Below are 13,266 nucleotides of genomic sequence, written 5' to 3' on the forward strand. Positions count from 1 at the left end.
TGGTATTACACTGAAAATGAATGCTACAGTACACCCTACAGATACACAAAGTTATCTAATAAACTACATACATCCATATAGACGAAACCAAACATGAAATAACAAAGGATGTTTACGGATGTGTATAAAAACGTTTTATCATTCTCTATGGAGACTTTAACATTTAGCTTCTCTTGCAAAGTCACCCTTGGGATACTGCCAGTGACCTTATCGTAAGAGAATCTGTGTACTCTAAGAGATGAATGAGATGAACACTGCAGTGTAAAAGGTGAAAGGGGGAAGGCCAGTGTGTATATATGTGAATGTGAGCGCACCACTACATACAGGTGTCAAGATACACACCAGCAGGGCACTGTGGAGGCGGTGAGCAGATGTGGGTGATTGATGTCATGTCTCTGAGAGCAAAGCATCTCATAGATCGGGCTCCTGTAAAGTGTTTAGATCTGATGCAATAACCTTAACTAATGACCAGGCAGACCATCAATAACATTCACGTCCAACTACAATAGTCTCTGCTTTGTGTGTAAGTGTGGATATTGATGTGAGTGTACAGCATGATTCATGGGTTGTTGTAGCAAGAACATGTTTAAATTGTCTTTTAAAAAAAGTTACAGCGAGCTGGTAAGTTGAAGAAACTTTGGAGGACAAGACAGGCCAAGTGTTGGTCATGACAACACAAAAATGTTGATTTTGAAAGGACCATTGATCTGTGAACGTCTTTCTGTTGTACTGTCAGATATAATTCCTGGATCACTTTTATTTGAGCAACACCACTCTGAGAGTTCAGCCTGTTATGGGAGAATGTCGACTCAAAATGCAAAAATGCAAAACTCATTTTTCTGCTTGATGCTACGAGACTGCACAGAACAGCAGACCAAGAAATGATGTCACTACCTGCACATTCTTTTCCTTTCTGCATCGCCGCCTCTTTTCATCTTGCCGAGTATCCAAATCCACTTATTTCTAACTCCTTTGTTGAAGCTAATTGCCCAAAATAAATCTCATGTGCCCAAAGGGGAAAACAACCCCAACCAATGGACTTTATTTTTCTTTGAGATTTTAAGATCATTAAAGCACAATAGAGTGTAATTACATTGGGGAGAAAAGTTGTTTACCTTTTTAAGGATGCCAGTGAGCCTCTCTGTCTCACAATCGATGATAATATGTCCCTCCTTTGTCTTGTCCAAATCTTGGAACACTTTCAAGAACGATGCCTCCGTCATGGTCTCCACGTTTACCGATGTCACGAACCAGCTCCTCTCTGCTGCTGTATCCAAAACCTTCTGTAGCACAGAGAGCCCTGGACAGAGGTTGAGAAAACATTCTCACTCACACACACAAAAAAGGGACTGCTTTTAAAGAAGAGTCATCTAATGACAGCACTGTTATGAATCAGAATGGCCTTAGAGATAATGCATTTGATTGCATCGAGCATCTATAACAGTAATGATACACAAGAATCTGTGCACCAAACGGCTGAATAGTTTATTTAATAGTGAATCTTGCCATTCTTCTCCATGTTATACTGTATATGTTCTCCAGCAAATTCCCTGGTCAATGTAAATTTATTAGGGGTGGTGCACTTTGATCAGCTGATCAATAATAGATTAATGTGCATGTTGAATGGGCATTCTGCTGGAAAAGGAGGGACCCCATCCCGAATATAAAAATACAACCATGCCGCGTTGTATCTTTCATTGTGCTCGAAACACAACACAGTTGGAGTTTTTTTTTTTTTTTTACAGTACTTTAGTTCTCCCCGGGCCCACATGGGTTTTCTCCGAGTCCTCCGATTTACTCCCACATTCCAAAAACATGCATGGCAGGCTAGTTGAACACACTACCGTATTTTTTGGATTATACGTCGCTCCGGATTATAGGTCGCACCAGCCAAAAAATGCATAATTAAGAAGAAAAAAACATATATAGGTCGCAATGGAGGATAAGTCGCATTTTTGGGGAAAATTTATTTGATAAAATCCAACACCAAACAACATACATGTCATCTTGAAAAGCAATTTAAAATAAATTAATTAAATTTAAATAAAATAGAGAACATCAGGCTCCGTTTCACTTCTTTTTTTTCCAACATAACACCGCAGCTCTCGCTCTACACAACTCCGATGGACATACCTCCTTTTTGGTAACCCAGAACAGTCTTTTACAAGAGTTATTCAGATAACTCTAGCAGAAAGAACATGCAAACAAGTTTACCAAAATATCAGGTTTTATTCCAAATCACCAAATCCAAGGAAATCTTCATCCTTGGTGTCACTTTTAAATAACTCCCCCAACTCGGCAGGTAGACAAGGCGCCACTTTCTCTTCTCTGCGCTCTTGCGGTTTAATGTGAAAATAACATGTGAAATGATATACAGTAATAAAAAAAAGCATATACAAGTCGCTCCGATTTATAAGTCGCACCCCCGACCAAACTATGAAAAAAACTGTGATTTATAATCCGAAAAATACGGTAAATTGTCCATTGGTGTGATACTTGTAGTGCCCTGCGATTGCCTGGCAGCCAATTCAGGGTGTCCCCTGCCTAGTACCCGAAGACGGCTGGGATAGGATTTAGCACCCCCTTCCTTAATTAGGATCAAGCATGCTCGAAAATGGATGGATGGGTGGATGGGGAACTGTTATTACCTTTTACTTTAATATATTGACGATTGCATAATTATTGTAAAGCCATATAATGGATAAACTATTGTATCACGGGTTTTTGTGGCTTCCCTCACCCATTTAAACATTATAAAAGAGAAACAAGGCCAAGGAACCATGCCCATCCATCAGAACTTCCCCTGTAGGTTCAGTGATAAAGTGTAATGAGTGGTGGAGTCCATTCAGCACACTGACACTTCCAAGTGCGCTGGCCTAGATAATGACCACTTCTACACCAACAAACACTCAGCCCATGCATCAGAGCCAAAGACACCGTCACAACCCGCTTTATATCCTCCAAGTAACAATTACAAGTGGCACTGCCACAGACCACTGTTGCCTGGACACGGGAGAACCACGGAGTAAGAGCGAGAGCAACTAATAAGGGAAAATAGGAGGAAAGAAAAGTGATGAGAAAACACACTACGCCCTGACACTTTTTTTAATGACTCATTTTTTGTCATAAGGCAGGAACTCAAATTGGGAGCCACAAATATTCCGCAGGTGAGAAATGTAATTATTTCCCTTGAGAAAGACTTTGAGCTCCGACCCAAATTTTATAAAATTGTAGTCAACCTCTTATGATCTCAAAACCCACCTATTTAAAATTGCATTTTCTGTGCGGCTCTCTCTCTTATTTCTATTTATAGTTGTATTTTATTTATTGCATTGTATTTGTGATTGTATTTTGTTTATTATAGTACCTATGCTTGTCTGTGACTGTAAAGTTACCTTGAGAGCTTTGAAAGGCGCTCAAAATGTAATGTATAACAACAAATGACCTATTCAAAGTATTTGGTGTCTTATGAATTGTGTGACTGTTTTGTTTTTTTTCTATATAATATAATTTTACTTCCCTACATTTCGAGTCGCAGTCACTTTCGTAAACGTCTTATTAGAGATTAAGGCACCCCAATGATTCAGATAGTGTTTGACAAGGAACCTTGTCAGACAGGTAAAATAGTCCTTTCAGGGCATCCCAAATGAGAAAGACACCTCAATGGAATCAAGCTTCTACACACACCTTTAGGCATCTAGCAATTGAGTATTAAAGAAATGAGCATTTAGGTTTCATTGATAATTATTTTTATGATGGTTTAATACAATCATTTAATCTGTCTAATGTCAAATTTTCGCCAATTCTCACTGAAAAAGTCACTGTGAAAGAAAACAATAGCTACTGGTACTTTTTCATATGCTGCTGCATGGTGAGATGACAAGAAAGTGCAATATTTGAAAATAGGCATCTTTTAACACTCAGAACAATTGGATTTACTTTCTTCAAGAAAGCCCAAAAGACAAAAATTTACGAGACCCACATAGGCCCGTTTAATGTAAAAACTTTGATTAGCTGTGACAAAATACAAAGACACAGATATCAAACGCATTTCAACGAAGAAATATATTATCCTAGTCTTAAAATAACCTTGCAGATTAAGATGACTGCAATGTTGTATCGAGGCAACAGACGACTTCTGACTCAATTCTACCATTCAATCACACGGGGTGACCTGGTAATCATACAGTACACACACATGAACACACACTGAGCGGAGAATGATGGGATCATGAGACATTAAAAAATCTTTAGGAGATGCGGGACAAAAAAAGGCATCAGAGGGCAAAGGAAGAGGGTAAAATATTTCCTGTCACTGCACATCACTAAGCTTAGCAGTGTCATAACCTGAAACACATCTTTTAAAGTAGGGGTGTCAAACTCATTTTTGTGGTGAGCCACATTGTACTCAAAGTTTCTCTTGGGAGGGCCGTTACGAATTTTGGGAAAACATATCTCATTTTTTCCACACAATAGGCGCGTCTAAAAGCTTTCATTTTTTTCAAACGATGACCATACACCTCACATACGGAATGAACGAATGAAAGTGATCATTACGTGTTTCTTTTTTGTGTTTGCAGTTGAACAAGGTTGGTCGTATTGTGAATATAGACATTATCACATGAACAACATTGAGCTATCATACTATTGAGTTATTTTTGTTATTGTTATTACTTTGCATATTGTGATTGCACTAACATTTAATTTACTATAAGAGCATCAGAATGTTTTGTATGTGTTTACTGAATGGCAGAAAAATTCCCCTCCATACTGAGATATAAATATTGCACTATATGTTATACCCTGCTGTTGTTAAATGATAAACCGTGTCACAAAAATTCGAATAGTTTACAGCAGAGAAAATAAGAAAAACGTTGTATATTTATTATGGGATTTTATGGTGTCTTCAGAAAGTGCCTTACATATGGAAAAAAAACATGTCATTCATTGAAGGTGAGCCTTATAGTGCAGAAAATACAGTACATGTTTCATCCCCTTCACATTTTTCACAGACAACAAATTGATGAAGACCTACTTTTCATATCAGTCAAAGATAATGACTGCTATTGTAGATAACATATGATAATTTAAAAATTTGGTTCTGACTTTAGCAAGCATTATGTAACTTGACATGCTTGATTATGTGGCGGGCCAGATCTCACCCCCAGGCCTTGGCTTTGATACCAGTAGTTTAACGCTTCAAAGGATATTGAATGCATCATGCAAAATCAACTTTTCAATTGTTTTACATAGTTGGGAAAACTGAGAGTCTGCCCACCAATTAAGTGTGAAATTGTTTATCTGTTTGGTGATGTGCTACATATGTGCCAACTGTTAGTCGAGTTATTTAGTGGCTTGTGAAGGCTGGTGATGAATTGCTGACTCCATCAGCAAGCACATGCTGAGTTCCACGTGTGCAAAGCTATTTGCTTGCCTCGTACAATGCCTAAGCTCTGCCTTCGGTCATCAGTGTCATGAAATCTATATTCGCCACTGGCCGAGCAGTAAACAGGGCGCAGTGTCTTATCACTCGTTTGCATTCAATAGATGGCAGAAGTGTAGTCTAATTGTTGATTCTTGGGATATACCTGGGACTTGTTTTAAAGCATGAAAACGAGTCAGAATATGTCATCATTAAAGTTCTACACAGTGCACATGCGCCCCGATTTATGGCCATGTATCAAAATACCTCAGAGACGACCTGAACATAGAGGAAGGATAGAGCTGGTTGTATTCCAGGTAACAACATATGCAACTGACTTCTTTAGTTCTGTCTGTATATTTTCGAGAAACAGAAATTCCTGTTGAGATGAGCACAATGACAAGCGGAATATTTGTTTGCATTGTGTGATTTATCTGCTAATCAGTGCTGGGCCCTTTCTTTTTTCATTGGTGTTGCCGATTATAAAGACAATTATCGTGTATAGAATAGCCTGACAGTTCCTCATTCACACACCACATCGTTGTCACCATGACAATGTGAAGACCGAGCAAGCTACGATGACCGATGTCGCTCCTGTCTGTAAGTGTCTCATTGTCCATAAAAAATATCCTGCTGAGCACCATAATTAGACATGTAGACGCATACGAAATGAGCACTGTGATTTTCGTATTCAGTTGGGTAGCAATCAAGTTGAAGTACTTATGGTTAGCAAGACACACACCTTTATGATTCATCCATTCTTTTTCTTCATTTTCTACACGTCTTCACTCTGAGTGTGGATGAGCTGGAGGCAATGTTGGAGATTTGGGGCTTCAGGTATGTTTTCTTGCCAATTACAGATATACACATCCTCTCATAATTACTATTTGGTTTCAGCGCAACCAACCCTCCGCATTGCACAAAACAGTAACAGTGAAACATTTCCTGTTGGTTCAAGTGATTGGCGGAGATCAGGACCAAGCACCATTAGACATACTAAAGGTCGGCAAGGTCCATTTTCCACAAAACGTCTTGAAGAACTACCAAAGATGACTGAATGTGATATTTAAGCTTCATTCACGTTGACATTATACCTGACAGTAAAAATATATGGTAATGTATTTAACATTCGTCAGAAGAATTTAGCAACAAAGAAAAACAGACTGCAAGTTCAAACCAGCGTGTCATGAGAATCAAATACAGTAGATAGAGAATGACATGAGAACGAGTCGGAAGTCAGGTACATACCAGCGTCTGAACTGTACATGTAGACAAACTTTTCCCATCGATAGTATTCGATCACACCGACGAGAGCGTCCTGCAACTCAGGCCTTAGCTGGATGACAAATTGGTTGGCCGTCTCAATCGGAAAGGACGGAGTAACAAAGCAGACGTGCAGGGCGCCGCAGAAGGACATGAGCATGTTGACCGTCTTCCTGTCATACAGGCCGATGATGGCGTACACACCTTTGGAGAACTGGGAGCAGACTGTGGGAGGACAAAAACAAAACAATGTATATACATACTTCTCATCCTTTCATGTGAGCAAAATTAAGTAATCAAAATTTAGGTGTACAATCCACAGTACTGATATGTCCAGGAATACTGTTGGCAATGAAGTACTGGATTGAGCCCCATTTTTAAGTCTGACGGCATGACCACCGAAGAAGTGTGTGCAAATCCAACACACAAGCATGCGAGCGTGTGTGGCTTTCAAACACCGAATCAAAGTGCATCTTAACCTTAACTTTGTTCAAATATACTGCATGACCAATCACCTCATTGACCTAGAATAAGATAACCCTATTTTCCAAACTAGAGGGCTTTTTGGAGATTAAGGCGCACCTTCAATGAATGGCCTATTATAAAACTGTTTTAACATGCAGGCCGCACCACATTTGACAGTTCTTAGAATTGAAGCTACAATAGTGGCTGTGATTGTCTTATGCAGCCACTACATGGAGTTACACTTAAGGGAATACAATACAATCCATTTTAACTTGAGCAGTTAGAAAGTGCTGGGCAGAACAATTATCATGCTACATCTCACACACACACACACACACACACACACGCACACAAACATACACATACATGCACACACACACACACCCACACGCACACACACACACACTCTTCTCTCTCTTGGCAGTCCATCGAAGTCGAGGATGACGTCGCTTCCATTGCTTTGTGGGGTATTGGACAGTGGTTATTGGCGCTGGCGGCGATGCCACTGTAGGTGACTATGAAGCCCGATTCTGGAGCCACAAATCCTGCCACATTCAGGACATGTGAGGCCAGGACCGGGCTGGCGAGGCGGTACTGAAGCAGCACAAAGGTGTCTTTGCTCGTGCCGCACGATCCTCCTCTGGGTGCGCTTGTCTTCAAGTTGTGTCACCCCTTCGTGGCATAAGGAGCGCCACAGTGGCCTGTTCGCTGCAGCAGACTCCAGATCGCTGGGCTTGATGTTGCAGTTCTTTAGAGTCTGTTTAAGCTGGTCTTTGTATCGCAGCTTAGGACCACCAGGGTTCCTCTTCGCTGACAATAGTTGTCCATAAAGCACCTGTCGAGGCAAGCGGCAGCTAGGCATCCGGATGACATGTCCAACCCACCGAAGTTGCCTCTTTGCCAGTATGGCCTCGATACTGGTGGAGGCAGTGCGTTGAAGGATGTCGGTGTGTGGAACACGATCCTGCCAGGTGATGCCAAGGATTTTTAATCTGTCTAATGTCAAATTTTCGCCAATTCTCACTGAAAAAGTCACTGTGAAAGAAAACAATAGCTACTGGTACTTTTTCATATGCTGCTGCATGGTGAGATGACAAGAAAGTGCAATATTTGAAAATAGGCATCTTTTAACACTCAGAACAATTGGATTTACTTTCTTCAAGAAAGCCCAAAAGACAAAAATTTACGAGACCCACATAGGCCCGTTTAATGTAAAAACTTTGATTAGCTGTGACAAAATACAAAGACACAGATATCAAACGCATTTCAACGAAGAAATATATTATCCTAGTCTTAAAATAACCTTGCAGATTAAGATGACTGCAATGTTGTATCGAGGCAACAGACGACTTCTGACTCAATTCTACCATTCAATCACACGGGGTGACCTGGTAATCATACAGTACACACACATGAACACACACTGAGCAGAGAATGATGGGATCATGAGACATTAAAAAATCTTTAGGAGATGCGGGACAAAAAAAGGCATCAGAGGGCAAAGGAAGAGGGTAAAATATTTCCTGTCACTGCACATCACTAAGCTTAGCAGTGTCATAACCTGAAACACATCTTTTAAAGTAGGGGTGTCAAACTCATTTTTGTGGTGAGCCACATTGTACTCAAAGTTTCCCTTGGGAGGGCCGTTACGAATTTTGGGAAAACATATCTCATTTTTTCCACACAATAGGCGCGTCTAAAAGCTTGCATTTTTTTCAAACGATGACCATACACCTCACATACGGAATGAACGAATGAAAGTGATCTTTACGTGTTTCTTTTTTGTGTTCGCAGTTGAACAAGGTTGGTCGTATTGTGAATATAGACATTATCACATGAACAACATTGAGCTATCATACTATTGAGTTATTTTTGTTATTGTTATTACTTTGCATATTGTGATTGCACTAACATTTAATTTGCTATAAGAGCATCAGAATGTTTTGTATGTTTACTGAATGGCAGAAAAATTCCCCTCCATACTGAGATATAAATATTGCACTATATGTTATACCCTGCTGTTGTTAAATGATAAACCGTGTCACAAAAATTCGAATAGTTTACAGCAGAGAAAATAAGAAAAACGTTGTATATTTATTATGGGATTTTATGGTGTCTTCAGAAAGTGCCTTACATATGGAAAAAAAAATATGTCATTCATTGAAGGTGAGCCTTATAGTGCAGAAAATACAGTACATGTTTCATCCCCTTCACATTTTTCACAGACAACAAATTGATGAAGACCTACTTTTCATATCAGTCAAAGATAATGACTGCTATTGTAGATAACATATGATAATTTAAAAATTTGGTTCTGACTTTAGCAAGCATTATGTAACTTGACATGCTTGATTATGTGGCGGGCCAGATCTCACCCCCAGGCCTTGGCTTTGACACCAGTAGTTTAACGCTTCAAAGGATATTGAATGCATCATGCAAAATCAACTTTTCAATTGTTTTACATAGTTGGGAAAACTGAGAGTCTGCCCACCAATTAAGTGTGAAATTGTTTATCTGTTTGGTGATGTGCCACATATGTGCCAACTGTTAGTCGAGTTATTTAGTGGCTTGTGAAGGCTGGTGATGAATTGCTGACTCCATCAGCAAGCACATGCTGAGTTCCACTTGTGCAAAGCTATTTGCTTGCCTCGTACAATGCCTAAGCTCTGCCTTCGGTCATCAGTGTCATGAAATCTATATTCGCCACTGGCCGAGCAGTAAACAGGGCGCAGTGTCTTATCACTCGTTTGCATTCAATAGATGGCAGAAGTGTAGTCTAATTGTTGATTCTTGGGATATACCTGGGACTTGTTTTAAAGCATGAAAACAAGTCAGAATATGTCATCATTAAAGTTCTACACAGTGCACATGCGCCCCGATTTATGGCCATGCATCAAAATACCTCAGAGACGACCTGAACATAGAGGAAGGATAGAGCTGGTTGTATTCCAGGTAACAACATATGCAACTGACTTCTTTAGTTCTGTCTGTATATTTTCGAGAAACAGAAATTCCTGTTGAGATGAGCACAATGACAAGCGGAATATTTGTTTGCATTCTGTGATTTATCTGCTAATCAGTGCTGGGCCCTTTCTTTTTTCATTGGTGTTGCCGATTATAAAGACAATTATCGTGTATAGAATAGCCTGACAGTTCCTCATTCACACACCACATCGTTGTCACCATGACAATGTGAAGACCGAGCAAGCTACGATGACCGATGTCGCTCCTGTCTGTAAGTGTCTCATTGTCCATAAAAAATATCCTCCTGAGCACCATAATTAGACATGTAGACGCATACGAAATGAGCTCTGTGATTTTCGTATTCAGTTGGGTAGCAATCAAGTTGAAGTACTTATGGTTAGCAAGACACACACCTTTATGATTCATCCTTTCTTTTTCTTCATTTTCTACACGTCTTCACTCTGAGTGTGGATGAGCTGGAGGCAATGTTGGAGATTTGGGGCTTCAGGTATGTTTTCTTGCCAATTACAGATATACACATCCTCTCATAATTACTATTTGGTTTCAGCGCAACCAACCCTCCGCATTGCACAAAACAGTAACAGTGAAACATTTCCTGTTGGTTCAAGTGATTGGCGGAGATCAGGACCAAGCACCATTAGACATACTAAAGGTCGGCAAGGTCCATTTTCCACAAAACGTCTTGAAGAACTACCAAAGATGACTGAATGTGATATTTAAGCTTCATTCACGTTGACATTATACCTGACAGTAAAAATATATGGTAATGTATTTAACATTCGTCAGAAGAATTTAAAGCAACAAAGAAAAACAGACTGCAAGTTCAAACCAGCGTGTCATGAGAATCAAATACAGTAGATAGAGAATGACATGAGAACGAGTCGGAAGTCAGGTACATACCAGCGTCTGAACTGTACATGTAGACAAACTTTTCCCAGCGATAGTATTCGATCACACCGACGAGAGCGTCCTGCAACTCAGGCCTTAGCTGGATGACAAATTGGTTGGCCGTCTCAATCGGAAAGGACGGAGTAACAAAGCAGACGTGCAGGGCGCCGCAGAAGGACATGAGCATGTTGACCGTCTTCCTGTCATACAGGCCGATGATGGCGTACACACCTTTGGAGAACTGAGAGCAGACTGTGGGAGGACAAAAACAAAACAATGTATATACATACTTCTCATCCTTTCATGTGAGCAAAATTAAGTAATCAAAATTTAGGTGTACAATCCACAGTACTGATATGTCCAGGAATACTGTTGGCAATGAAGTACTGGATTGAGCCCCATTTTTAAGTCTGACGGCATGACCACCGAAGAAGTGTGTGCAAATCCAACACACAAGCATGCGAGCGTGTGTGGCTTTCAAACACCGAATCAAAGTGCATCTTAACCTTAACTTTGTTCAAATATACTGCATGACCAATCACCTCATTGACCTAGAATAAGATAACCCTATTTTCCAAACTAGAGGGCTTTTTGGAGATTAAGGCGCACCTTCCACACACACACACACACACACACACACGCACACAAACATACACATACATGCACACACACACACACACACACACACACACACACACACACAAACATACACATACATGCACACACACACACACACATGTGAGGCCAGGATAGAGTCTGTTTAAGCTGGTCTTTGTATCGCAGCTTAGGACCACCAGGGTTCCTCTTCGCTGACAATAGTTGTCCATAAAGCACCTGTCGAGGCAAGCGGCAGCTAGGCATCCGGATGACATGTCCAACCCACCGAAGTTGCCTCTTTGCCAGTATGGCCTCGATACTGGTGGAGGCAGTGCGTTGAAGGATGTCGGTGTGTGGAACACGATCCTGCCAGGTGATGCCAAGGATTCGTTGGAGGCACCTGATGTGGAATGCATCAAGGCGTCTCACATGGCGTCGATAGACGGTCCAGGCTTCTGCGCCATATAGCAGCGTGGACACACACACTGCTTGGTAGACTGCGACTTTTGTTGGAGTTCTTAAGTGGTTGTTTTCGAACACACGAGTACGCAATCTGCCAAAAGCTTTGGAGGCTTGATGGATGCGGGCCTGGACGTCATCATCAATTAGACAGGAGGGTGTTAGAATGCTGCCGAGGTAGCTGAATTGTTGGACAACCTTGAGGGGTGTGCCACTGAGGGTGAACGCTGGGGTTGGAGAACTCTCTTTTGCCATGACCTCCGTTTTGGTTACATTGATCACGAGACCGAGTGATCGGTAGACGGAGGACATGGTATCAAGGGCATTTTGCATGGCAGCTGGGCTGTGGGCCAGCAGAGCACAATCATCTGCATACTGTAGCTCGTGGATGCCGCTGATCAGGGTCTTGGTCTTGGCCTGTAGGCGTCTGATGTTAAACAGGTTACCATCCAGGCGGAATTGGATTTGTACGCCGCCACCTTCCTGGATGGACTTATGGAAGAGGAGCGTAGCTGCCATCAGGAACAGGTTGAATATAGCAGGAGCCAGTACACAGCCCTGCTTCACCCCGACTTCCACAGGGAACGGGGAAGATTGCTGGCCACCAACAAGTACAGTTGCTTGCATGCCGCTGTGGAACTGTTTTAGGATGCCAAGAAATTTGGAGGGGACGCCAAATTTCTGCAGTATGGTCCAGAGAATGTCACGGTTAACTGTGTCAAATGCCTTTGTAAGGTCAATGAAGGTGATATAGAGGTCCTTATTTTGTTCCTTGCATTTCTCCTGAACTTGGCGCGCAGCGAAGATCATGTCCAGAGTGCTTCGATCCTTCCTGAAGCCGCATTGTGTCCCTGGGAGGATGTCTTCGGTAATGTGCGATGTAAGACGGGACAGCATTACTTTTGCAAGAATCTTGCCAGCAACAGAAAGTAGGGAGATGCCACGGCTGTTGCCACAGACTGACTTGTCCCCCTTCCTTTTGTAAATGGTGACAATGTTGCTGTCTTTCCATTCCTGAGGAAGTGTCCCGTTTTGCCAGATGTTGCAGATGAGGTGGTAAAGCTTCCGTGTCAGGAGATAACCGCCGCTCTTGAAGACCTCAGCTGGAAGTCCATCAGGGCCAGGGCTTTTGTTGTTTTTAAGGCTCCGGATTGCAGAGAGGACCTCTGTGAACTGAGGAGGTTCAT

General features: G+C 41.4%; 1 protein-coding gene across 11 annotated transcripts in view; it reads right to left on the reverse strand.

Annotated features, from left to right (window-relative positions):
• Positions 1-13,266, reverse strand: part of gria1a (glutamate receptor, ionotropic, AMPA 1a) — a 115,976-nt gene that overhangs the window by 52,114 nt on the left and 50,596 nt on the right. For 6 of the 11 annotated variants that reach the window (XR_016114163.1, XM_088989631.1, XM_088989629.1 and 3 more), the window contains 2 exons: positions 6,671-6,910; positions 1,116-1,300 (listed from right to left, as the gene is read on the reverse strand). Coding sequence is in view for 9 of the 11 variants with exons in the window: in XM_088989631.1 (XP_088845757.1) it covers positions 1,116-1,300; positions 6,671-6,910 (425 nt within the window). In the remaining 2 variants the exon portion in view is untranslated. Of the gene's footprint in view, positions 1-1,115; positions 1,301-6,670; positions 6,911-11,035; positions 11,276-13,266 lie in introns of all 11 variants that reach the window. The other 5 variants (XR_016114164.1, XM_088989633.1, XM_088989630.1 and 2 more) reach the window with 1 other exon arrangement.

Source organism: Hippocampus bargibanti, linkage group LG02 (assembly GCF_051943395.1).
Source record: "Hippocampus bargibanti isolate YZ-2025 linkage group LG02, ASM5194339v1, whole genome shotgun sequence".
NCBI lineage: Eukaryota > Metazoa > Chordata > Actinopteri > Syngnathiformes > Syngnathidae > Hippocampus > Hippocampus bargibanti.